This window comes from Tachysurus vachellii, chromosome 15, assembly GCF_030014155.1.
Source record: "Tachysurus vachellii isolate PV-2020 chromosome 15, HZAU_Pvac_v1, whole genome shotgun sequence".
Classification (NCBI taxonomy): Eukaryota; Metazoa; Chordata; class Actinopteri; order Siluriformes; family Bagridae; genus Tachysurus; species Tachysurus vachellii.
The window spans coordinates 19,592,850-19,620,583 of record NC_083474.1 but is presented as its reverse complement, the minus strand read 5'-3'; the positions used below and the strand labels follow the sequence as shown (position 1 = coordinate 19,620,583).

General features: G+C 41.1%; 1 protein-coding gene across 2 annotated transcripts in view; it reads left to right on the top strand.

The window, feature by feature from the left end:
• Positions 1–27,734, top strand: part of pds5b (PDS5 cohesin associated factor B) — a 57,803-nt gene that overhangs the window by 13,508 nt on the left and 16,561 nt on the right. For both annotated transcript variants that reach the window (XM_060887791.1, XM_060887792.1), the window contains exons 2-21: positions 1,214–1,340; positions 1,432–1,635; positions 4,566–4,652; positions 4,791–4,888; positions 5,492–5,618; positions 7,978–8,058; positions 8,995–9,135; positions 9,663–9,778; positions 9,949–10,043; positions 12,357–12,502; positions 14,539–14,690; positions 21,217–21,330; positions 21,565–21,646; positions 21,746–21,794; positions 21,899–22,038; positions 23,504–23,619; positions 23,722–23,827; positions 24,044–24,204; positions 24,334–24,457; positions 25,256–25,414. In XM_060887791.1, coding sequence (XP_060743774.1) covers positions 1,233–1,340; positions 1,432–1,635; positions 4,566–4,652; positions 4,791–4,888; positions 5,492–5,618; positions 7,978–8,058; positions 8,995–9,135; positions 9,663–9,778; positions 9,949–10,043; positions 12,357–12,502; positions 14,539–14,690; positions 21,217–21,330; positions 21,565–21,646; positions 21,746–21,794; positions 21,899–22,038; positions 23,504–23,619; positions 23,722–23,827; positions 24,044–24,204; positions 24,334–24,457; positions 25,256–25,414 — 2,406 coding nt within the window. In that variant the 5' untranslated portion in view covers positions 1,214–1,232. The remainder of the gene's footprint in view (positions 1–1,213; positions 1,341–1,431; positions 1,636–4,565; positions 4,653–4,790; positions 4,889–5,491; positions 5,619–7,977; positions 8,059–8,994; positions 9,136–9,662; positions 9,779–9,948; positions 10,044–12,356; positions 12,503–14,538; positions 14,691–21,216; positions 21,331–21,564; positions 21,647–21,745; positions 21,795–21,898; positions 22,039–23,503; positions 23,620–23,721; positions 23,828–24,043; positions 24,205–24,333; positions 24,458–25,255; positions 25,415–27,734) is intronic.

Here is a 27,734-nt window from a genome sequence, read left to right as displayed (position 1 = left end):
CGATCATTTTATTACTTGATTCAAATATTCACACTGAAGGTCAGACTTTAATTAGAACCATCAACAGCACCGAGACCAGAATAAATACTTTGTTTTATTGCTGTGTGGCTTAATGTCTTACAGGAGCGTTTGGGAACCGTGCACTTTTGTCACTTGAGATGTTTTTTTAGCAACCAAGAGAGAGGTTTTGTGCGATGCTTTCGTTTTAGACGCTCACACCACAACCACATGTACCATCTTCTACTCACCCTGCGTGGGTAAATGAATCCTGTTACTGACTACAACCGAACCTGTTAGCTGCTGGACATTAGCGTGGGGTGATGGGGTGCTAACACACGGTGAAGCTGTTATCTGGTTATTCGGTGCACTTATACAGACTAAAGGAAACGAAAAGGTTCAAGTTTCTGGACACGCGTCCTGTTTTAACCAAATTTGTGCTTATTAAGTCGAATTTGTACCGTTGACCAATGTTTTGGCTCGTGTGAAAGATATCATTTTAATTATTGTCAGTCTTTATTTTCTCTTGACGTGTAACTGTCAGGAGACACCACACCGTCTTAGATAATATTTTCACCAGCACTTTATTTAATAAAAAATGCGGGTAAGCACCGAATCAGCAGAGACCGAGGCTGCCGCTGCTGCGTTGAGATTGAAAACAGAGCGATTTTTTTTAAACTCGTCCAGCTCCTTAGACGAGTCTTCCAACATTTCTGCATTATGTTTGGAGCTCTGTTTTGTTTTTGATTAATCATTCAAAAATACAGCCAAAAGACTTTTCTTTTTTTTTTCCCTCTAATAAAACAGCGGACGAGTCGAATCGAGACACGATTCGGAATTGATTGACCGAGATGTAACAGAGCTCCAGTTTGACTCACCGTACCTTGTTTTATACGATGTTTATAAAACATGTCTATAACATTCAAATTTAATTGAGAATTCATGAAAAAAATAAGCATTTATTTAAACATTCATTTGCCCGTTAACAACATTATAAAGTTTGCCATGCCTAACGAACAGTTGCCCTTTTTTTCTTTTTTTTACACCCCAAACAACAACTCATTTTTTTAATTCGGTGTTGCACGTCTGCGAAGGTCGTCTGTTAAACTCGACTGGAAATAAAAAATTGCAGTTTGCTTCTCGTGGTTGTTGTGGTGCTCACTTACAAGGTCATGGTTGCAGGCTTGCTTATTTATTTATTTATTTTCCTCATCAGCGTGCACTAGTCGGAGAGCATGGCTCACTCCAAGAATCGAGCCGCAGATGGCAAGATCACCTACCCGCCGGGGGTGAAGGAGATCTCCGATAAAATCTCCAAGGAAGAGATGGTCCGGAGGCTCAAGGTAAAAACAGAGGGGCAAAAGTAGTTGTGGATGGGATTCCTGATTATTCTGTACATATTTATCTGATATAAGCTGATATGTTTTTGTTAAGATGGTGGTTAAGACCTTCATGGACATGGACCAAGATTCAGAGGAGGAGAAAGAGCTGTACCTGAACCTCGCTCTGCACCTGGCCTCAGACTTCTTCCTGAAGCACCCGGACAAAGACGTGAGGCTCCTGGTGGCCTGCTGCCTGGCCGACATCTTCCGTATCTACGCTCCAGAGGCTCCCTACACGTCGCCGGATAAGCTGAAGGTACAAGAGACGAGAGCTTTGCGTCAAGAAAGAGTAGCACTTTCCTCTGTAACTGACCTTAAAGCTTTGTTTATGCCTCGAAAAAACGACAGGATATTAACTTCTGAAAGCCTGGAACACTGTAACGAGCCATTCAGAATCTTTTCCCCTCTTAGCTGTGGCAGTGGTGGCTCTAGTGATTGAGGCTCTGGGGTGTTGATAGGAAGGTCAGGGTTTAAGCCCCAGCACTGCCAAGCTGCCACTGTTTCTGCCCTTGAGCCTTTACTCCCTGCTCCAAGGGTGCTGTATCATAGCTGCCCTTGCGCTCCGACCCCAACCTCCTTAGTTGTTCAGTAATGTATATTTGGCGCTAATAAAGGCTTTTATTTTATGCCCCAATTTCAAACAGTGAGGAAAGAGTGTAACCAGGAAGTAGTAATACAGAGAAAAGCATCTTTTACAGAAATGCTCCCTTAACTCTGTTTCCATATTAAACCAGCTTCAACTTTCAGCCAACAAAGATGATTCTTCTCTGATTTCATCTGATTCAGGTTGAAAATGTATGGACGTTGTGTAAGCTAGGTAAAGAACATACAGTACAGCACGAGTTACAGCTCTTTGGATCTTGTAGCTTGTTTGCAATGTGTCTTGGTTGTGCGCTACTCAAACCTCCAACACACTTGATTCATCACTAATCTTGGCAATCTCCACCCCTTCATATGTCACTCCTGGGGAGATGGGTGGCCTGCTCAGAGTGAGACTGAGACAGAGAGACTGAGACAGAGAGACTGAGAGAGTGAGACTGAGAGAGTGAGACTGAGAGAGTGAGACTGAGAGAGTGAGACTGAGAGAGTGAGACTGAGAGAGTGAGACTGAGAGAGTGAGACTGAGAGAGTGAGACTGAGAGAGTGAGACTGAGAGAGTGAGAGACTGAGAGACTGAGAGACAGAGAGACTGAGACAGAGAGACTGAGACAGAGAGAGAGAGACTGAGACAGAGAGACTGAGACAGAGAGACTGAGACAGAGAGAGAGAGACTGAGACAGAGAGAGAGAGAGTGAGACTGAGACTGAGAGAGAGAGAGTGAGACTGAGACTGAGAGAGAGAGAGTGAGACTGAGACTGAGAGAGAGAGTGAGACTGAGAGAGAGAGAGAGTGAGACTGAGACTGAGAGAGAGAGTGAGACTGAGACTGAGAGAGAGAGAGTGAGACTGAGACTGAGAGAGTGAGACTGAGACTGAGACAGAGAGAGTGAGACTGAGAGAGAGAGAGTGAGACAGTGAGAGTGAGACTGAGACTGAGAGAGAGAGAGTGAGACTGAGAGAGAGAGAGTGAGACTGAGAGAGACAGAGTGAGAGAGACTCTCTCCTTCTCAAGTGGTTTTCTGACCTTGTTGCACATGAACATCGTCACTCGGCTGCATGTCTTTTTTTTTCATCAATTAATCGGATTAATTTTTAAAAACATATTAAATACAAAAGCATTTAAAATAATTTCTGTGCAGTATTAAGTTTAACTAGCACTACTACAGCACGAGTAACCCTTTCATGTCCAGATCGATGAACGTTCACTTTACAGCAGTTTTGGAGAAAATCTAAAATGTAAATCATCTTTAGGTCACTTAACAACATTATTCTGACTTCTGATCTCTACTAGATCTCTAGCTGTGCCGTTCTATACATAAACAAAGCCCCGAATTCACTTAAAATGCCTGAATTCTGCCTCTGGGGGTTTTTTAATAAAAGTTATGACACTCTTGTGTAAACATATAACCTTTAACGCACGGCATTATGATCTAACGCTAATAATTGAACTCTGCATTGTGCAGATTGAGATTTCAGGTGTTTAAACAGTCCAAATCACACTGGATCCATTATTAATTAACAGAATGTCGATTTCTTCAATAGCTTCCTTTGTGTTTGACGTATATATTTTAACGGTAGTTCTGGCGAAGAAATGGGCAGAAAAGACGAACTAGACTTTTATGGTTCAGCTTAAATTGATTAACTTTTTTTTTTCTCCTCCTTTTGTGTCTGACCTATTAAAGGTGGGGTCTCCGTTGTTTGAAAGCCAATGTTGACATATAAAATCACCAAAACAAACACGCCCCTAACCCTAATGGGTCCCGCCCCTGTATTGATAGCTCCGCCCCACACATACATACGTAACCCAGGCAACTAATGGAAAGAAACGTGTCTTTATCATAGCTGAAGGGAAGAACAATATGACTGCAGATAAACAAACAAGCAAAAATGACACACAAGTATAATCATGTAAAGGACAAAGACATATATTAGTTCTGTGTAACAAAACAAAACCAACGTTACTCACCTATCGAGAAGGAAAAAAGCGCCTCGGCGTCTTAAGTAAAGTTGGACACATATTCACAGATTGGAGTTTCCCGAGTCAATAACTCTTGAACTAAACACTGTTACTACACAAAACACGGTTGTAGCTGCGTCTCTACATTACTACGATAGAAAAGAGGTGTTATTTGTGTAGTAACAGCGTTTAGCTCAGGAGTTATTGACTCAGGAAACTCCAATCTGTGAATATGTGACCAACTTCCTGCTCCTTCAGTTCTCTCCAGCGCTGGAAAGCTGATCCTATATTAACACGTCCTACTTCTTACCTTATCGTAAGTCTTTCTTCACTTTCTTTCTTTGTTTTTATCCTCCATGTCAACGTTAAAACCACTTTCTGCTAATGTCACACATGCCCACTGAACACTCTCTCCACACATATTGACAAGACCCGCCCCTTTCTGCTCATTGGCTACACGTTAGTTTTTGTTTTTGTTTTGTTTGGCAGCACAACGCAGTTTTCTGAAGCATTTCTCAAACAACGGAGACCCCACATTTAATCTGCTTGAACCCTCTGCATCTTTACATCTGGAGGTTTAAAAGTGCCAACCTCATGTTTCTTCTCCTTCTCTTCCTTCTTCTCTCCCAGGATATATTTATGTTTATAACCCGGCAGCTAAAAGGATTGGAGGACACTAAAAGCGCCCAGTTCAATCGATATTTTTACTTACTGGAGGTATGTGGTATGAGTTTCCTATTTATTTATTTGTTTGTTTGTTTGTTTGTGGAATGTAGTTTACTGTTTTGTAGTTCACATTATTTTAAATTCTGTACGGATTTATTTATGGATTTCTTTCTTTCTCTCTTCTGACAGAACATCGCTTGGGTGAAATCCTACAACATCTGCTTCGAATTGGAGGACAGCAACGAAATATTTACTCAACTGTACAGAACGCTCTTCCAAGTGATCAAGTAAGTCGCTGCTTTCACGCATGCAAAACTCCTCATCTCACACACACACACACACACACACACACACACACACACACACACACACAGCGCTCGTAATTCAGAAGGACAGGTATGTAATTTACAGCGTACTGATGTAAATGGAAAGCTCTGGGTTATTTGTTGAGCTGTAACGAGCCGTCAGCTGCCTGTTCACTAATATTATACTCCAGTATGACAGTTATGTGTGTGTCCCAGGTGGTACTTCCTTACGGGGTGTGCTGTGTATTAACGGTTAGTCGTCTCAGCTGGATACGTCCTCGCTGAGGGAAAACACAATGGTGCATGTGTTGATGGGGTGGGGAGGGGGAGAGGGGGATTCTGCAGATGCCTCCTACACACACACACACACACACACACACACACACACACCTGCAGAAACACATCTTGTGGGCCGAGCATTGCCATATTCCAGCTATATAATGATTTGTTAAGTGCCAGTCAGACAAAGTGCATCATGACTCATCTTTGCTTCTTTTCTTAGTAAGAGATAACGAGAATATTCTCTGCGTGTGCTGGAAGAGGTTTCAGCATTACTGACGCGTGTGTGTGTGTGTGTGTGTGCAGTAATGGACACAATCAGAAGGTGCATATGCACATGGTAGACCTGATGAGCTCGATCGTGTGTGAAGGAGACTCTGTTTCTCAGGAGCTCCTGGACACCGTCCTGGTCAACTTAGTTCCAGCACACAAGGTACCAAGCAATGATCTGCTTTCTCATGAGGAATAATTAATCCCCCTTTTAGTGTTATTGCGTTAAATGAAATGTAATTAACAGATGGTAGCGGTGAGTGTATATTGTGTTTTATTTATTTATATATCTGTTATATATAAACCCCACCTTGTGTGGTAGATTCTTGTTTATTTATTTTCTGTCTCATTTTGTCATTCTGTCTGTATGGTCTGATAGGGCTGGGCAATTAATCGAAAAGTAATCGAAATCGACATTCAGAACCTATAATCGATCAAATTATTCCAGGTCGATTATTTCGATTACTTTCCCATTAAAAACACTACCGCGTGTGGAGTCACGTGACCCCGCTCCGTTACGTTACGTTATTCCGCCGACATGTCGAGCTTAAACACTCAGACAACTGAGCAACAAGAGCAGCTTGTACCAAAGAAAAACGCAGTCTCTGTCGTTTGGACACATTTTGGCTTCAGTAAGGATGACATCGAACAAAATGAAGTCAGATGTAGACACTGTAGAAAAACAGTTTCGACGCCCAAAGGTAACACCACCAATTTGTTTCAACACTTGGAGCGCAATCACGTTACTGAATATGAACAGTCCATGGCTCAAAAAAAACAAAAAGAGACTGACAAGCGCTCAGTAACAAGTGCCTCCGCAAAGCAGATGTCGATAATAAATGCATTCACAAATGCTACACAGTATGAGAAGAGTTCAAGAAGATGGAAAGAAATAACTGACGCTGTTTGTTATTACATCGCAAAGGATACGACTCCATTGGCTACAGTGGAGCGAAACTATACAAGAGTTATTTTATTTAGAAGAGATGCTGCTTATTTTCTACTTTTAACATGAAAAACAGTGAAGATAATTTATTTTGTTTCCAAAAGTGCAAGTTATTTATTTTATAAGAACAAAGTGACTGTTCGTTTTAGGCAATGTGTGCTTTAATTTCAGTTGTTCAACATTGATGTTCAATAAATAATCATAGATAGTAGATACAGTAGTGTGTGTTAACTTCAATTATTTTAAAGTCAAGTAATACATCCTTCATTCAGAAATCTCTCACCTGTAATATGTGAACATATTTACTAAACAAAACTTGTCAGTGAACTATGAGGGCAAAAAAAATAAAAATAAAAAAATAATCGTTCATTAATCGTAATCGAGTTAAAATGTTCAATTAATTGAGATTTTGATTTTAGGCCAAATCGCCCAGCCCTATGATCTGAAGTTTTATTTGTTCTGTCCTGGGCTCCCTCTGTCTGTCTGCCCCGGGCTCTCTCTGTCTGTCTGCCCCGGGCTTTGTCTGCCTGTCTGCCCCGGGCTCTCTCTGTCTGTCTGCCCCGGGCTCTCTCTGTCTGTCTGCCCCGGGCTCTCTCTGTCTGTCTGCCCCGGTCTCTCTCTGTCTGTCTGCCCCGGGCTCTCTCTGTCTGTCTGCCCCGGGCTCTGTCTGCCTGTCTGCCCCGGGCTCTGTCTGTCTGCCTGTCTGCCCGGGCTCTGTCTGCCTGTCTGCCCCGGGCTCTGCCTGTCTGCCCCGGGCTCTGTCTGCCTGTCTGCCCCGAGCTCTGTCTGTCTGTCTGCCCCGGGCTCTGTCTGTCTGCCTGTCTGCCCCGAGCTCTGTCTGCCTGTCTGCCCCGAGCTCTGTCTGCCTGTCTGCCCCGAGCTCTGTCTGCCTGTCTGCCCCGGGCTCTGTCTGCCTGTCTGCCCTGGGCTCTCTCTGTCTGTAATGTCCTGTCAGTCTCATTTTATTTTTCAGTCAGGTTTTCTCTTGCACTAGAGTTCTTGATTTATTTTTTTTTTTAATCAAAAGTTCTAGCATTCTGTCAGTCTATCATCCGTCTGCCTCATGTTTTCTGTTGCACGTCCAAGTGTCTCATGTTCTTCATCTCACCTTCTCCTGTTTTGCCCGTCTATCGTTCTTTAAGTCTAGCCTTCTGAAAACTCCACATGTCTAGACGTCTGTGTGTTTCGCGTTCTAGTCCGTCATGTTTCGCCGTTCCGCATGAGTTCTGTGTGGTCTGCTTTTTGTCTGCTTAGTGTTTTATCTTCTGATTTTATTCACACTTCCTGCTATTTATTTTTCTGTCTCTCTTACCTGCTTATCTATGGTTCAGTTTGGTTTTCTTTTAGTTTTTAATCATGTTCATTAACACTGTCTCTGTTTCCTATCCAGCTTTCTGTTATTCTGTCTGTCGCAGCGATTGAACAATCGATCTGTTCTACTAATCGCTATGTTGTCTAAGACTTTGAGTAACTAATACATAATCACGGTGACGGTACTGATGTAAGTAATAATTAAAAACGCTCTTTCTCTGGTTATATAATAAGTAATAAGTTTCTGAAATGGTTTTATTTCCAGAATCTGAACAAGCAGGCGTACGACCTGGCTAAAGCGCTGCTGAAGAGAACCGCGCAGGCCATCGAGCCTTACATAACCAACGTGAGTGGGGTTTTACTGCCACGGGCTTTCTGTTACATCATTCAGTGTTGTTTTGAATACTTAACAAGCTCCTGAGGGTCGACCATAACCTCAAGCGACTGCGCAACGATCTGAAATTCTTTCGCGCGTGTAGAGGAATACGTGTTAGTGTGTAACGCCGGGCCGCGCCGGCCCACGCTCGTCCTCGTTACCTCCCGCAGGCGCAGCCGTAACGTGTTGGTGTTCCTCTCAGACCTCGGTACAAATACACACTAATAGACACTAGTGGGGATTGTAGCCATGAGGATAAAACACACACTTGTCAGTATGAAGCAAACCGTTGTGGGCGCTTGTCGGACCCGGACAGAAAAATCACACGCTACTGGACACTAGATACAAACAAACACTATCACAATCATCACAATCCTTTCCTCCTTCCCAGCTCGCACATTTAATGAGAGGACAGAGATCACAAAAATAAACCACAGTTTAAAGGTTCTTCTTTTATTCTTCTTTGGCAGGTAATAAAAAAAAAAGAACGGCTATTAATGCATCAAGTTGAAATGATTTTATTAATTTATTATTTTATTTATTTACGTTATTCGTAGTTTATCATCTTCAGATTCAGAACTGGCCGCGGATCCGTTTCTAATTTCAGTCCAATCTTCAGTTTGCTTCTTTTTAGAAATGCTTGAAATAAGTAAAAAAAGTCTGATGCTGTTTTTAGTCGCATATCATAACATTGAAGTATTTTATAAACGCATCTGTATTTAAACTACTTGAGTTTGATACGATACGATTCGTCCTTTTGTGCCGTAGCGTAATAAGTGTTCAGTGTGCAGCTGCGATCTGCCGTTCGAAGCGTTTTCTGAACACGCTGCAGCTGCCGTTTCCTGACCGTGATGGACGGAGGTGTTTTGAAGATTGTGTTTTGTTTTTGTTTTTGTTCCCCTTCAGTTTTTTAACCAGGTGCTGATGCTGGGGAAGACGTCAGTGAGCGACCTGTCTGAGCACGTGTTCGATTTAATCCTGGAGCTCTACAACATCGACAGTCATCTGCTCCTTTCCGTTCTGCCTCAGCTGGAGTTTAAACTTAAGGTATAGTTTCTGTTTAAAATCCTGACTCGCTTATTTTAATGAATTTAACATTATCGGTGTAACAGCGTAACTGCTGCCACTTTCATACTGGGGTGTGTGTGTGTGGGGGGGGGGGGGGGGTATTAGCACACGTTATATTGGCTGTATTGCTAGGTCAGGTTTTTTTTTATCTAATGATGTATTTAATGTTTTTTTTTTTTTTTTTACCCCAAACTTCAACGGCTTCCGGTACTTAATGATGAATTGTATCCCTTCAGTCTACATTCACGACTTATCGCCTTTGCACCGGCTTTCTTTGTTTGCGCCAGCGTTTTGTTTTTATGCAAAATGCAATAACCGAAACGCTGAATAGACTCAATGAGTCCATTCATCACAACTGAATTAATTGACTTTGCTTCCTGCAGCTTTAGAGACGAAGGACTAATCTCTGTATTTGTGTGCGTGTGTGTGTGTTTGTGTGTGTGTGTGTTTGTGTGTGTGTGTGTTTGTGTGTGTGTGTGTTTGTGTGTGTGTGTGCGCGCGTGCAGAGTAACGACAATGATGAACGGCTTCAAGTTGTCAAGCTTTTGGCCAAGATGTTCGGCGCAAAAGACTCCGAGCTCGCCTCCCAGAACAAGCCTCTGTGGCAGTGCTACCTCGGGAGGTAAAGCTTCCTCCTCCCTCCTCCATCGTTGTTGTCGTGGTTTTGGTTGTTGTTGTTGTTTTCAATAGCAGTAGTAATAAAGTTATTAGTAATATTCTCTAATTCATATCTAATTAACTATTTGTGAAGATTTTATGTTATTCGCCGACTTCTATTACTTTCTCTGAAAGGTTCAACGATATCCATGTTCCTATTCGCCTGGAGTGTGTGAAGTTTGCCAGTCACTGCCTGATGAATCATCCGGATTTGGCTAAAGATCTCACAGGTGAGGGATCGGACTCCTGAGAGCACATCAGATTTGCGCTGGTATCTGCTTTCAGTCCAAATGCGCACTCATGCATGCTGTTCGAATTTCACCGCCGTTTAATCAAATATTTAAGTTTTTTTAATTTTTTTTTAATTATTATTTTTTTTTATTTTATTTATTTATTTTTTTATGAGCCTTTGTTGAGTTGCTGTAAAGCATGACGTACATCCTGAAACATCCCCCGTTCTGAATAAACGTTGTTCATTCTGTTTGAATCCAGTAAATAATGTATTAGCTTTTATATGCTTATCTTGTCAAGAATCTTTAATTATAATGTGCAGGTTGTTTCTATATATTTATTTAATTTTTTGAGAATGCACCCAATTCCACTTCCAATTAGGGTTGCAAAAGGGGTGGAATTTTGGAAATATTCCAAATTGGAAACTTTACGGGAATTTATGGAAATTTACAGGAATTTATGGGAATTATTTGGAAATATAGGGAAATTTATATAAACTATATCATATACAAAGATAAATAAACATTTTGTTTGGTCATAAGCAGACATGCATGCAAGGTAATACAAATTTTAAAAATGATCTCTTGACTGATTTAATTGTAAGTAGAACTTTGATTATTTCATTGAGTAACACAAAAGCATAATAAACATTATTATGCTTGTAATAAACATAATAAACTTATTGTGATAAACATATTTCCCTTTAATAATAAATAAACATTATTTTGCTTGTAATAAACATAATAAACTTATTAATTGTGATAAACATATTTCCCTTTAATAATAAATAAACATTATGCTTATAATAAACATAATAAACTTATTAATTGTGATAAACATATTTCCCTTTAATAATAAATAAACATTATTATGCTTGTAATAAACATAATAAACTTAATAATTTTGCTAAACATATTTCCCTTTAATAATAAATAAACATTATTATGCTTGTAATAAACATAATAAACTTAATAACTGTGATAAACATATTTCCCTTTAATAATAAATAAACATTATTTTGCTTGTAATAAACATAATAAACTTAATAATTGTGATAAACATATTTCCCTTTAATAATAAATAAACATTATGCTTATAATAAACTTATTAATTGTGATAAACATATTTCCCTTTAATAATAAATAAACATTATTTTGCTTGTAATAAACATAATAAACTTATTAATTGTGATAAACATATTTCCCTTTAATAATAAATAAACATTATTTTGCTTGTAATAAACATAATTAAACGTATTAATTGTGATAAACATATTTCCCTTTAATAATAAATAAGCATTATGCTTGTAATAAACATAATAAACTTATTGTGATAAACATATTTCCCTATGATTGGTGTAAAATGAAAGCATCCCCCGCCCTTCTAAAAAAAGTCCCAATCAAAATGTAAAATGAAACATTTTTTCCTCAAGTGAGTGTGTGGGTGTGTGTGGGGAGGGTCATCAAATTATCTGTGCATGTGGTAACACTTAATGCTTATTAAGAGTTAGTAAGGTAGTTATTAAGTTTAGGTATTGGGTACAATTAAGAATGTAGGTTAAGGTCATGCAGAATAAGCCATTAATATGTGCTTAATAAGTACTAATAAATAGCCAATATTCTATTAATATTCATGCTAATAAGCAACTGACCCTAAAATAGTGTTACTGTGCATGTTATAGAAGACTGCAAGTACCTGCAGGGGGTTTGGCCTCAATGGCCCTCCAGTAAGCAGTGTGCTGTGTGCAAGTGACTGAGGAACGCAGGGTACAAGTCAATTTAAATTGCATTAAATCTTGTTGTTTTAAACAGAATTATGCTGCAAGTTTTTTTTTTTTTTTTTTAACTACATTTAAGTTCTTGTTATAGGCAACTCTGCATTTTTTTTAAAAAATTCCCAGTTTATTTCCATATATTCCTGTTAATTCCCATGGATATTTTCCAGCCTTGGAAATTCCTGGAATTTTGCAACCCTACTTCCAATGCAAAAGTGATAGAAAATGAAATTATTTGAATCATATGTTTAATAGATATTTTGTGGGGTTTTTTTCCATTGGGGAGAAAATATGTATAGGTAAAAAAAAAAAAAAATCTTGCATATGTGATTTATTTTGTCTCATTTTCTGGCATTAAAAGAGAGACCATGTTTGTTTTCTATGTTTTAACATCAACATAATCACTCTCCCGTGTTCTCGACCTCTGTGAGCTCGTGTATGCGGAAGAGGGCAGATAGCACTTTCCCTGTTTGGGAAAGAAAATGTCGTTCTCTTCTGTTACGAGAACGGCGTTCATCTTCACCTTTGTGCTTTTCAGAGTATCTTAAAGTGAGATCTCACGATCCGGAGGAAGCCATTCGACACGACGTCATCGTGTCCATCGTGACCGCGTCGAAAAAAGACCTCGCTCTCGTCAACGATCACTTGCTGAACTTTGTCCGAGAGAGGACGCTCGACAAGCGGGTGAGTTCTTCAAGGTGTTTTGTTTGGTTTTGTTTTGGACTGGTTTGGACTTAACTGAGGGTTAAGGGCCTTGCTCAGGGGCCCAGCAGTGGCAGCTTGGTGGACCTGGTGTTCGAACCCATGACCTTCCGATCAGTAACCCAACACCTTAACCACTGAGCTACCACATCCCTTCACATCCCATCCACCTTCAGCGATGTTAAATAAATAAATAAATAAACAACCAAAAAAAACCACACCCTTTAAACCGCTGTTATTGTGTGACGTCGGTGTATTTGGCTGACCGGAGCTCATTAGCTCTGCGGGTTCTCTCGAGCTTCACTCCATTTCTCTTCCTAATCTAATCTACAGCCTCTTCGGGCCTCCAGGCTGCAGAAGCCAAATGAAATATCGAGCCATAACTCGCGTATTATGGCTCGATCTCCAGCCTTTTCAAATCACATTTGGGAGTCAAACCTAACTGCTTCTCATTCTGTACACCTGCATAAACGATACAGCGGAAGACATTTTACGTCTCTGTTCGTCCTGCTTGGTTACGTCCAGATGAACTCTGGGGTTGTAACTAAACAACGCTGTTTCAGTAACAGCTACATTCACCTCCATTGTGAATGAACTGCTTTTATAATGTGGTAGCTTAGCGGTTAAGGCGCTGGACCGCCTACCGGAAGGCTGTGAGTTCAAACAGCCCCCACCCCCACCCCCCTAAAAGTCCCCATAAATACTCGCACCCCTTCCTCAGTGCTGCCGAGCTCAAGGGGAAAAAACTAAACCAAGCTGCATTGTTGCCTTTTGTTACACGGAACATAGAATACGATAAAATTAAACCACAATAAGGAACATAAGTACATTTCTGACATCTTTATTTGTGCCTGATGATGTCATGCATTCTTCTTCTCTTTCTTCTCCTCCTCCTCCTTCCTCTCCTTCTTCTTCTTCTTCTCCTTCTCCTCCTCGTTTTTCTTCTTCTCCTCGTCCTCCACGTTTTTCTTCTTGTTCTCCTCCTCCTCCTCCTACTCCTTCTTCTCCTCTTTTTTCTTCTTCTCCTTCTTCTCCTCATTTTTCTTCTTCTCCTTCTTCTCCTCCTCCTTCTCCTCCTCCTTTTTCTTATTCTCCTCCTCCTACTTTTTCTCCTCCTACTCCTTCTTCTCCTCCTTTTTCTTCTTCTCCTTCTCCTCGTTTTTCTTCTTGTTCTCCTACTCCTCCTCCTTCTTCTTCTCCTCTTCCTCCTCCTCCTTTTTCTTATTCGCCTCCTCCTCCTTTTTCTCTTCTTCTCTTCCTACTTTTTCTTCTTCTTCTCCTTTTTCTTATTCTCCTCCTCCTACTTTTTCTCCTCCTACTCCTTCTTCTCCTCCTTTTTCTTCTTCTCCTTCTCCTCGTTTTTCTTCTTGTTCTCCTACTCCTCCTCCTTCTTCTTCTCCTCTTCCTCCTCCTCCTTTTTCTTATTCTCCTCCTCCTCTTTTTTCTCTTCTTCTCTTCCTACTTTTTCTTCTTCTTCTCCTTCTCCTCCTCCTTTTTCTTCTTCTCCTTCTTCTCCTCCTCCTTTTTCTTCTTTTCCTTCTTCTCCTCCTTTTTCTTCTCCTTCTTCTTCTTCTCCTTCTTCTCCTCCTCCTCCTTCTCCTTGATGAGTTTTTTATTAATGCCCCTAATTATATCGGTGTAAAAATACACAGGTCACAATTTGATTCAAGCTTCACACTTTATTGCATTTTATTACAGCACCCTTTTCTTTGTACAAAACAAAATAAATATTCCTACAAACGTACGTTGAACAGTTTGATATTGTAAACAAACAGTACTAGACGTTCACCAAATCTTAAAAATAAGTTCATTTCTTTTCCTTTTGAATCATTTCAGTGTCAAATTCAAATATTATTTGTATTAATAACCAGCTAATCAGAGTCAAACGCTCCCTATGACCGTTAATTGCTTTGTAAAAGGGAAGATCTCTGCGTCCTACTTCATTATTTATTTCCCCCGACGCTCATTATAGCTTACCGATTTTTCTTCATGAGTATATTTTCGTGCCCGTGTTGCAGTGGAGGGTGCGTAAGGAAGCGATGATGGGCCTCGCTCAGATCTATAAGAAGTACGCTCTGCAGGCGGAGGCAGGAAAAGAAGCAGCCAAACAGATCTCCTGGATTAAAGACAAGCTGCTGCACATCTACTACCAGAACAGTATCGATGACCGGTAAGTCAAGTGACCCTTAATACACAAATAGGAAATCGAACCCTCTGATATTGAGCCTTTATTTCATACCGATTTGTGCTTGTGAGAAGCTTTAAAGGGGGGGTCTCCGTTGTTTGAGAAATGCTTTAGAAAACTGAGTCGGGACGACAAACAAAACAAAAACAAAACAAACGTGTAGCCAATGAGCAGAAAGGGGCGTGTCTTGTCAATATGGGCGGAGAGAGTGTTCAGTGCGCATGTGTGACATTAGCAGAAAGCGGTTTTAACATTGACATGGAGGATAAAAACAAAGAAAGAAAGTGAAGAAAGACTTACGATAAGGCAAGAAGTAGGACGTGTTAATATAGGATCAGCTTTCCAGCGCTGGAGAGAACTGAAGGAGCAGGAAGTTGGTCACATATTCACAGATTGGAGTTTCCTGAGTCAATAACTCCTGAGCTAAACGCTGTTACTACACAAATAACACCTCTTTTCTATCGTAGTAATGTAGAGACGCAGCTACAACCGTGTTTTGTGTAGTAACAGTGTTTAGCTCAGGAGTTATTGACTCGGGAAACTCCAATCTGTGAATATGTGACCAACTTTACTTAAGACGCCGAGGCGCTTTTTTCCTTCTCGATAGGTGAGTAACGTTGGTTTTGTTTTGTTACACAGAACTAATATATGCCTTTGTCCTTTACATGATTATACTTGTGTGTCATTTTTGCTTGTTTGTTTATCTACAATCGTATTGTTCTTCCCTTCAGCTATGATAAAGACACATTTCTTTCCATTAGTTGCCTGGGTTACGTATGTATGTGTGGGGCGGAGCTATCAATACAGGGGCGGGACCCATTTGGTTTAGGGGCGTGTTTGTTTTGGTGATTTTATATGTCAACATTGGCTTTCAAACAACGGAGACCCCACCTTTAAATTATTTATTTATTTATTTTATGCTGCTTTAGGTGAGTCGTTTCTTCTTCCTAAATTTAGGGTCTCACCTGCCCGTGTTCACAAGTCTCTGCCCCAGGACCTACAATATGTCTATAGAATGATTGACAGGAGAAATATACAATACAAATACAAGCATTCTGTATTAGAAAACGTGTTTTCATGGCGTACTACAACTTAAGTGTGTGTGTGTGTGTGTGTGTGTGTGTGTGTGTATTATGTTACTTATCTTTTTTCTTTTTTTCTTTTTTCTCTGCATTTTAAGTAAGCAAGAGTAAGAAAAACAAATCCCGCTGTTATCCCTTAATAAACGCTCCATGACGAATTTGCACTGCTTTTTAAAGAGGATCCGTAATGATGCTGAGATAAACACAACACCACCAGCGCCAGATGTTCATTTTGTTACTAAAAGCTCGATCATGCTGTAAAGATGCTTCTCATCCAGGAGCTGTTTTTGTCTTCTGAATCCTGCCATCAGCTCTTTTAGCTTTCTCACTATTGCACTGTGCCAGGGCTGTGTGAGAGGGAATAATAATGATGATGTCAAGCGCTATGAACACACACACACACACACACACACACACACACACACACACACACACACACACACACACACCCTAGAGGGATGGAGGCACTGCAGGAAGAAGGCATGGATATAATCGGTAAACTGCACACAGACTCTGAAGACAGAGAGAGCGATAGATAGATGGAGAGAGAACGCGATAGATAGATGGAGAGAGAGAGCGCAATAGATAGACGGAGAGAGAGAGCGCAATAGATAGATGGAGAGAGAGAGCACAATAGATAGATGGAGAGAGAGAGCACCATAGATAGATGGAGAGAGAGAGCGCAATAGATAGATGGAGAGAGAGAGCGCAATAGATAGATGGAGAGAGAGAGCGCAATAGATAGATGGAGAGAGAGAGCGCAATAGATAGATGGAGAGAGAGAGCGCAATAGATAGATGGAGAGAGAGAGCGCAATAGATAGATGGAGAGAGAGAGCGCAATAGATAGATGGAGAGAGAGAGCGCAATAGATAGATGGAGAGAGAGAGCGCAATAGATAGATGGAGAGAGAGAGCGCAATAGATAGATGGAGAGAGAGAGCGCAATAGATAGAGAGAGAGAGAGAGAGCGCAATAGATAGACAGAGAGAGAGAGAGAGAGAGAGAGCGCGCAATAGATACAGAGAGAGAGAGCGCGCAATAGATAGATGGAGAGAGAGAGCGCAATAGATAGATGGAGAGAGAGAGAGCGCAATAGATAGATGGAGAGAGAGAGCGCAATAGATAGATGGAGAGAGAGAGCGCAATAGATAGATGGAGAGAGAGAGCGCAATATATAGATGGAGAGAGAGAGATGCAATAGATAGATGGAGAGAGAGAGCACAATAGATAGAGAGAGAGAGAGCGCAATAGATAGATGGAGAGAGAGCGCAATAGATAGAGAGAGAGAGAGAGGGCGCGCAATAGATAGACAGAGAGAGAGAGAGAGAGAGAGAGAGAGAGCGCGATAGACGGAGAGAGAGAGAGAGAGCGCGATAGACGGAGAGAGAGAGCGCGATAGACGGAGAGAGAGAGAGAGAGCGCGATAGAGAGAGAGAGAGCGCGATAGAGAGAGAGAGAGCGCGATAGAGAGAGAGAGAGCGCGATAGAGAGAGAGAGAGCGCGATAGAGAGAGAGAGAGCGCGATAGAGAGAGAGAGAGCGCGATAGAGAGAGAGAGAGCGCGATAGATAGACGGAGAGAGAGCGCGACAGATAGACGGAGAGAGAGAGAGCGCGACAGATAGACGGAGAGAGAGAGAGCGCGACAGATAGACGGAGAGAGAGAGAGCGCGACAGATGGACGGAGAGAGAGAGCGCGCGACAGATAGACGGAGAGAGAGAGCACGCGACAGATAGACGGAGAGAGAGAGCGCGATAGATAGACGGAGAGAGAGAGAGCGCGACAGATAGACGGAGAGAGAGAGAGCGCGACAGATAGACGGAGAGAGAGAGAGCGCGACAGATAGATGGAGAGAGAGAGCGCAATAGATAGATGGAGAGAGAGAGCGCAATAGATAGACAGAGAGAGAGAGCGCGCGATAGATAGACGGAGAGAGAGAGCGCGATAGATAGACGGAGAGAGCGAGCGCGATAGATAGACAGAGAGCGATAGATAGACGGAGAGAGAGAGAGCGCGATAGATAGACAGAGAGCGATAGATAGACGGAGAGAGAGAGAGCGCGATAGATAGACAGAGAGCGATAGATAGACGGAGAGAGAGAGAGCGATAGATAGACGGAGAGGTGTGTGTATGTATGTATAGAGGGAGAGAGAGGGGTATAGATAGATAGAGAGGTAGAGGGAGAGAAATATATAAAAATTTATATAATTATATAAAAAATATTATATAAAAGAACTAGTCAGCTCTGTCCCACATTTCCACAAGTATTTTATATAAAACTAGGTATGTTTACAGTTTTCAGAGTCGTATGTCCAAGATTCTCATTAGAACACGTTCTCAAAACTCCAGTGACTCCATGTTTAAGACTTGTGAGGAAGATGATTTATTAGATTTTGGGGGGGATTTGATCCAGACAGGATCACAAGGTCACAGCAAGGTCAAAGTTTTTCCCCCTACAGTATCTTCCTTCTAATTTCTGACAGAAAGGTTGTTAAATTCCGGCTTTTCTTTGTATTCGCATTTCCTCGTGTATGTTGATCATCTGTACAGAGCATGACATCATCTTGACACAGCTCATTTGCATATAGCGACGCCCACAAAACTCCATAAAAGGTCAAGCGCAAGAAACGAACAAGGTCTAATGACAGAAGTGAAACTTATCTAGTAAACTGGAAGAGAAAATAACACCAGGGGAAAAACTCATCACCTAGAGACAAAATACAGGACAGGTGAAGTAGCTGTGAATGAAAAGAAGTGAAGAAAATAGAGGAGGAAAATAAAGATTACACTTTACCCAGTTGAACGATACGCTTGGTTCCTGCTGGACACTGTAAACATGGGAAAAATAAGCAACTTCAACTCCTTGTTATAGTGGGGGCACGGTGGCTTAGTGGTTAGTACGTTCGCCTCACACCTCCAGGGTTGGGGTTCGATTCCCACCTCCGCCTTGTGTGTGTGGAGTTTGCATGTTCTCCCCGTGCCTCGGGGGTTTCCTCCGAGTACTCCGGTTTCCTCCCCCGGTCCAAAGACATGCATGGTAGGTTGATTGGCCTCTCTGGAAAATTGTCCGTAGTGTGTGAGTGAATGAGTGTGTGTGTGTGTGTGCCCTGTGATGGGTTGGCACTCCGTCCAGGGTGTATCCTGCCTTGATGCCCGATGACGCCTGAGATAGGCACAGGCTCCCCGTGACCCGAGGTAGTTCGGATAAGTGGTAGAAAATGAGTGAGTGAGTGAGAACTCCTTGCTATAATCCAGATATAAAAGAGCAGTAATCCATTCAGATTATAGGATTTGAAGGCGATCAAGTCGTGGTTTAACGTTAGTTAGTCGTCTTACACGTAGATTTGCGTGCACATAAACAGGAGCACAATTTCTTTATTTTTTGTAATTACAGGATTTGTTTGAATACCGTGTGTGTGTGTATGTATGTGTGTGTGTATATGTGTGTGTGTATATATGTGTATATGTGTGTGTATATGTGTGTGTATATGTGTGTGTATATGTGTGTGTATATGTGTGTGTATATGTGTGTGTATATGTGTGTGTATGTATGTGTGTGTATATGTACATGTGTGTATGTACATGTATGTGTGTGTGTATGTATATGTGTGTATGTACATGTATGTGTGTGTGTATGTGTGTGTAAACACTCTTGCGAACAATTTTTGCATAAATCCAGTTTGATAATTGAGATAAATCTCTTGTAGGAGCGAGTCTTGCCTAAGAAGGCAGTCAGGGACAACGTTCAACCTCAGGACAGAAACCATTACGATTAAAAACGGTGCTGCGAAGCCTTCAAAAAGAGGAGAGAGCTCCTATAGATTATTGGAATAACTGGCATTTAAACAAAGGTTATAATTGGCTGCAAAATAATGGTGTTGAACTTGATTATAATGAATATAAAGCGATTTTAAAACGATGATATAAAAAAAGTGCTGTAATTAAAGTACAATAGTTTCGTGTCTGCATCAGATGAAATCATATACAATAACTGATTACTTTATTTTTATTTATTTATTATTTTTTTTAAGGGTTTAAATACTTGGTCTTAAATCTGAGGGCCTTTTTACAGCTGGTCACTTCATGTGTTTTGTCTGATCCGATAGTTATCTGATTTATTAAAACCATTTACATCAGGCCACATAAACGCGGATCGGATATCGATCAGATCTTTCTACTGCCGCCCAAAATGCAAATATATTTTACCTCATTTCCGGGGTAATTGAAATAGAACACACTTTGGTGTATGCGGTTTTCAGAACGCAATCAAAAAGAAGACGAAAAAACGTCTTTGTTACGACGGTTATGCTACAAAAAAACAGCATTTACTGTTTGCTGCATTTTTGCTGGCGGCAGCAACGCATTTTAAGACCCAACGAGACACCTGGGTGAAAGTGATGTACTTCCGTTTGGGAGGAGTTTAGCGCTGACGTATGTGGCTTGAACAACCACATTCATTTACACCTGTCCACCTTCATCTGAAACGCGTCCCAGACCACCTCCTGAAGTGGTTTGAACCATCGGATTTATATCCGTCTCCAAAACGTTTCGGAGGGCATTTAGACCTGGTCTTTTTACCGTCGGATAGCTATCAGATCACAGAAAACACATGAAGTGACCAGGTGTAAAAAGGCCCTTATGCTCCTTTTCCACCAAAAAGAACCGGGTGCTGGTTCAGAGCTAGCACTGGTGCTGGTTCAAAGTTGGTTCCAATGGCGAACCTCCTAAGAACCGGTTTGCCTTTCCACCGGCTAGAGAGCTGTCACAGAGCCGAGTCTGACTTCACTGTATACGTGTCACGTGTCCCAGCAACTTTAGCGCAACAGCGGCAAACACAAACACATCAACAGTGGCGGACGTTGCTTTACTGTTAATGTTCATGGCTTTGTGAACCTACATTAACACCCAAAGGCGGCGAATCCGACGTGTACGTGCAGCTCCATGTAATCTGTATAAACGGAGGTTGTAATGGAGAAAGTACAGAACGTTATTTTATCATTAACACAGAAAAAAGTTAGCCTTAGCATGTAGCTACTTACTATAATGTGTGCTTAAAGTAAAAAAGTATTAAACATTAGTGAACTTAAACTACATTATCAAATGCGCTAACAGTAGCCCCGCCCACAGCCCCGCCCACAGCCCCTGACACAAGCGGTTCTTAAGTCTAGACCAACAACGTTTTGGTGCTACTTAAGAACCACTTTTCCTGGTTCAGAGCCGGTGCTTTGGCTGTCGAAACAGAAAGAACTGATTCTAAATTAGGCTCCGAACCAGCACTCGAACTGCCTCGGTGGAAAAGGGGCATTAGACATCCGTGATTGTGCTTTTGTCAGTTGTGGGAAAAAAGTGTCGATGGTTCGTTTTCTGCTGTTGCCGTATACAGCTCATCGCTCGCTTGTCTGACCGTATCATCTTTGTGTTATTGCCAGATTGCTTGTGGAGAGAATCTTTGCCCAGTACATGGTGCCTCATAATCTGGAGACTGCAGAGCGGATGAAGTGTCTGTATTACCTGTACGCCACGCTGGACTCGAACGCAGTGAAGTAAGCCTGACATTTCCTCTAATCTGATTGGTCAGAAGCTGTTAGTTCATTTCCAGTTCAGGTTTATCGTAACGTACGACGTTACACGTCACCACAAATGGATATAAAGCGTGACGTTCTTCGATTGATTATGTTTCTGTATCCGCATTCCACCCTGGCCTTTAGGAAAAGTTGGAAAATTATGGGAAAAGTTTAATACAAAGTGTTAATATTGTCTTAACGTTTCATCCTCAGAGCCCTGAATGAAATGTGGAAGTGCCAGAACATGCTGAGACACAATGTCAAAGATTTGCTGGATCTGGTTAAACAGCCGAAAGTGAGTTCTCTGTTCTGTCTGGTGATAAAGTGCAGTGTCGCTGTCGTGTCGTGTTTGTGCCTCACAGTTAAACCGGAACGAACTTTTTCTCCCTTTCAGTCGGACTCCTATAACAAAGCGGTCTTCTCAAAGGTCATGGTCATCACAAGTAAGTCTGGCGGCGTCCGAGTCCTCGTGTGTTGTGTTGTAATAAACGAGGAACAGCACGGTTGTGAGGGTCGCTTTAATCTTCTCAACTTATGTTTCTTTTAGGAAACTTGCCCGATCCAGGGAAGGCGCAGGACTTTGTGAAGAAGCTGGCGCAGGTTCTGGAGGAGGATGAGAAGATCAGGAAGCAGCTGGAGACACTGGTCAGCCCAACCTGTTCCTGCAAACAGGCCGAGGTCTGCGTGGTAAGGACTTTTATCTCAACTTTGTGCTGAGGCTCAGAGAAGAACCTTTCATTCCAGGTTGATGTTCTGTGTGTACTGTACTGAGGACACTGATGTGCATAGGTTATGAAGCTCTATGTCTCTCTCTCCCTCCCTTTCTCCCTCCCTTTCTCTCTCTCTCTCTCTCTCTCTCTCTCTGTCTGTCTCTCTCTCTTCCTTTCTCTTTCTCTATCTCTCTCTCTGTCTCTCTCTCTCTCTGTCTCTCTCTCTGTCTCTCTGACTCTCTCCCTTTCTCTTTCTCTCCCTTTCTATCTCTGTCTCTCTCTGTCTCTGTCTCTCTCTCTCTCTCTCTCTCTCTCTCTCTCTCTCTCTCCCTCTCTCTCTCTCTCTCTCCCTCTCTCTCTCTCTCTGTCTCTCTCTCTGTCTGTCTCTCGCGCTCTCTCTCTGTCTCTCTTTCTCTATCTCTCTCTGTCTGTCTCTCTCTCTGTCTCTCTTTCTCTCCCTTTCCCTTTCTCTCTCCCTTTCTCTTTCTCTCCCTTTCCCTTTCTCTCTCCCTTTCTCTTTCTCTCCCTTTCTATCTCTCTCTCTCTCTCTCTCGCTCTCTCTCTCTCTCTCTCATATATATATATATATATATAGATTACTCGGGTTGTTCCCGACATGTGGTGAAAATTTCATGTCAGCATCTTTAGAAATATATTTACATGGGAATATTTTTATTCCTTAGTGTAGTTTTGACCTTTTGAGGTTATTTATCTGGTCCCCACAAGTAAATATTCTTTTAGGAATATTATTTTTTTTTAAATTTATTTAAATAATAAATAACTAAAAATTTGGTTGCTACGGTTAAAGAAAAGGTTACATTTAGGTTGCAGGTGAAGTATTGATTAAGTCTGTGTGTGTGTGTGTGTGTGTGTGTGTGTGTGTGTGTGTGTAAGAGAGAAACTAATTTCATACGTTTGATCCATTTATTGTTACATTTAATGTTGTGAAAGACCCACAAAACAAGTTATTACTTAAATCATAGCAGCTATAAATAATCGTTCCTTCACAAACCTCTTTTTTTCCCCTCACACTCCACAAATCCTTTTGCTTTGTCTGAAAACTTAATTACTGTAAAAAAAAAAAAACTCTGAAGGTTTCCAAGTAGAGGGGTATTTTCTTTCTTTTACTTTTCCTGGTTGAAGGTCTGGAATTAAGTTACGACCCCTAGCTGAACTCGATTGTCTGGGAGCGTTGCCAAGATGGCCGCTGAATGTAAAGACTTTACTAGAAGGACTTTGTATGAAGACAAATACAAATGTTCAGTTTCTTACAAGGTGTCATTTAAACTGTATAATAGGCGTTTACTAACTGCACAAAGAACGGCTCACGTCGTAAGCGTCTGGGATCCTGAATTCCTTCATGGTTAAAGTGTGTTGTGTTTTACTCTGATCTGATGGTGTGTGTTCTAACCAAAGTTTTGCGTTCATGTTGATTTCCACAGAAAGAGATCACAAAAAAACTGGGCAGCCCCAAACAACCCAGCAACCCTTTCCTAGAGATGGTGAAGTTCTTACTGGAGAGAATCGCTCCTGTCCATATCGACACGGAGTCAATCAGGTGTCGTACGCTATCGCCGACTCTGACGCCGATCGTCCTGTCTGTTCGTCTGGGCTTTTTCTTTCTTTCTGAGTCTGATTGTTTTTTTTTTTTGTTCTATAGTGCGCTTATAAAACAAGTGAACAAGTCCATAGAAGGAACCGCGGACGACGACGACGAAGGCGTGCCTACCGAGCAGGCCATCAGGGCAGGGCTGGAGCTGCTCAAGGTATCCCTGGGTTACGTTCCACACGATGACGTGGTCGAGAATTATTTCACCTCGTTTATAATTACACGGTTAATAATTCTAGATGGAAATGTAACCGATTTTCACAAATGTGAAACCTTTTATTTTCTACACTACTTCTTCTCTCGCAGTCTGATTGGCTCAGTGGAGAAGTTTGTATCACTCCAAAAGAGTCTAACGAGTGTGCCGTGTCCCCAGGTTTTGTCTTTCACTCACCCCGTGTCCTTCCACTCGGCCGAGACGTTCGAGTCTCTGCTCGGCTGTCTGAAAATGGACGACGAAAAGGTGGCCGAGGCGGCGCTGCAGATCTTTAAAAACACTGGCGGGAAACTGGAGGAGAGCTTCCCACACATCAAATCGTGAGTGTGCTGCTTAGTTTTTATTTACGCTGAACGTACAATACGTTTGCTCTTGTACTTCTGAGACGCACAGTCTACCGTTATAATGCAGTCATGAAGTATTATTTATTCATTTTTTTTTTCCTCTAGGATTCTTTTACCGGTACTACAACAGAAAGCCAAGAAGGGACCTCCGCGCCAGGCCAAGTACGCCATCCGGTGCATCCACGCCATGTTCTCCAACAGAGACACCCACTTTGCACAGATTTTTGAGGTGAGGATTTTAATTAAGTCAATTAAGTATTTTCTAGGGGGGGCACGGTGGCTTAGTGGTTAGCACGTTCGCCTCACACCTCCAGGGTTGGGGGTTCGATTCCCGCCTCCGCCTTGTGTGTGTGGAGTTTGCATGTTCTCCCCGTGCCTCGGGGGTTTCCTCCGGGTACTCCGGTTTCCTCCCCCGGTCCAAAGACATGCATGGTAGGTTGATTGGCATCTCTGGAAAATTGTCCGTAGTGTGTGAGTGAATGAGAGTGTGTGTTGTGCCCTGCGATGGGTTGGCACTCCGTCCAGGGTGTATCCTGCCTTGATGCCCGATGACGCCTGAGATAGGCACAGGCTCCCCGTGACCCGAGGTAGTTCGGATAAGCGTTAGAAAATGAGTGAATGAAAAGTATTTTCTAGGAAAATTATACTCCTATTCCACACACAAGACTGAGTGCGTGTTGTCGCAGATCTCCAACAAATATTGTACTGTATTACTGTGCACTGGGATATTAAACGTATCCTGGTAATTGATCATCTATCTGTCTATTGTCTAGACAGGCTATATCTCATAGTGCTGTTGTAGTTCTGCTGTAGTTTCATCCCTGAATCATTCAGCGTGTCCCCGAGAAACATTTCACGGCTCACGCAACACATCTGAAAAAAAAGTAGAATCTGACTTTACAGAATATGAAAATTGTATCGCAGCGAACCTTCTCTAGCTATCATTTGTTTACGAACCAGCGTCAAATCTCGCGTCTCTTTTAATAGCAGCCTTTAAAGTAAACCGAATACCTTTCCTCGGTTACAGCCTCTGCATAAAAGTCTTGACACGGAGAACATGGAGCAGCTGATCACGCCTCTCACCACACTGGGTCACTTGGCCATGCTGGCACCCGAGCAGTTCGCCGGGCCGCTTAAATCTCTGGTGGCCAACTTCATCGTGAAAGATCTGCTAATGAACGACAGGGTGAGTAAAACAGAACAGAAGCTTATTAAATACAAACACAATCAGGCTCTTCATCCAGAAAGATCCAAACTATTTAAGCTAAAATCCCACATCACGACTAACAAATAAAACAAAACCTGCGCTTAGATTCGATTAACAATAAAGTCTGCTTTAATAAATACTGCCGTTAAATAGCAATAAATGTACAATTTATTACAGATGGATAAAACTAAGTGCTTTTTCTGAGCCGTACGTAATGCTTTCATACCTTCCCGGCTCTTTCTTTAAAGAATATTTTATTTCTCTGAGTTTAAGGCAGAACAAAGAAAGAAATATAAAGTGTGGTTTATATACATGAGGTTTAAAAAAAAGTGCAGCCTGATGGAATATTTTATGCAGTTCTTAAAGAAATGAATTCTTATGTCTTCTTCATCTTATTACTTAGATTTATGTCACAAAAATATCTTATCACAAGGTGTATTGTGAGATTTAATTCAAGTTGATTTAGGGATTAAGGAACAATTAACTCAGAAATATAAAATTAACCCTTGGGGTAACGTTCACTATTTGGAGCCTTTGGTACTGTTTGGGTCAAATAGACCTAGGATATTACTGGGGTTTTAAAAGTACCATAGAACTTAATAATAATAATAATAATACATAAAATCCTGTACACATATTTGTCTTTATCTCAATCCCAAACAGAATAGATGATAGATCACATTTAACAATAAGTGATAGTTAAATCTGTGTAACATACTATAATAAAGACCTTAGTACATATATTGAGTTGTATGTATTGAGTTATAAAAATAAAAACAACAATAGGAGTAGGGCTGGGCGATAAAACGATAACGATATGCATCGCGATAGACACGTGATCGATATCAATAAAAAATTTGTTCGATAAAACGGTCGAAGTTTTTTATTCTTCGCCGGAAGAAAACCGAGGTTGCGAAGCAAGTTTGGTTGCATTAACAAAAGGCACTCGCTCTCTGGTAACCTAGCAACGTAGGGAGTGACACTCTAACAGCCAATCATGTAACAGTATCATGTTTGGTTGCGCCATATCGTCGTCTCGTGCTGGTCTGCTGGATTCCTCTTCAGTAACCGGCGACTGATAAGCAGAAAATGAGCCTCAGCGAGCGAGGAAATTGTAAATAAAAGAGGAAAAGTCAGCTACTTTTTTATATTTCTGCAGATTTTATATTTCAAACAATGTTACTGTAGTGTATCAGGTTTGTTTTTTATATTACAGATGTATCTCAGTCTACCTCAGTTTTATTTATGTTTAAAAAACACTGCAGATATTTTAAAACACTTTATTCACCAGAAGGTGAACAGCTAGTGAACTTCCTAACACTAAACTTGCACTAAATTCTCAGGTTTCTCTGTTTATATTTAACACTTTGCACTATTTTATTACACTTTATTAAGCATTTCTTACATTTTCTTTCATTTTGCACCTTAAATGTTAAGAGATAATTGTTAAGTGTTCATTGTGACTTTAGACTTATGTTTACATTATAATTATTTGAGTTTTCCTGCTTGTTGACATTTCTGTCTTAATAACCGAGGGGATTACGATCAGAGGAAGGTTAAGTTTAAAATAAAAATGTTTGAATGTAATATATTTTTTCTCCTGGTCCTTATTTTAAACGGGTCATAAAAATAATCAATAATTATCGATATCGACCGACATGAAACACTGATATCGCGATACAGTTTTCAGCCGTATCGCCCAGCCCTAAATAGGAGCACGAGAAACAAAAGGTTACTGCAGTCACTGGCTGTGAAAAACAGCTCTCAATAATGCGTCTGCAAACGCGAACGATTTTAGAGCTAATGCAAAACACTCTTTGAAAAAAAAAAAAAATAATATCAAACGGGTGACTTTTGACCCGAACAAACTCGTTCCAATCAGTTTTATTAGTCAGGAAAAAAGTTTCCGTACAGATCTAACGATGGCTGCGATCTCACACGGTATAAATCGCAACGGTAATAATTTTTGTCACGTCGCTCAGATTTACAGATGTTTCACATCCCTCTGGACTCGATCTTAGTATTTAAATATAATATACCGCTAGAATTTGCATAGTGCTATACGTGTAGAGAATTAAACGCTCTTAAAGTGCAATTAAACCGCTCTTAAAAAAAAAAAGTCGCATTAAAAACAGAGATGCTTGGAATAAACCCTGATCTGAGAAATAAATGATAAATCATCTTGCTCTGCTTGTTGGCACACAGACCCTGCTTTTGAATGGCAGTCGTGTTTTTTTTTTTTTTTTTTTAAATCTGAGTTTTATTTATTTATTTATTTATTTATTTTCCTTCATCTCTG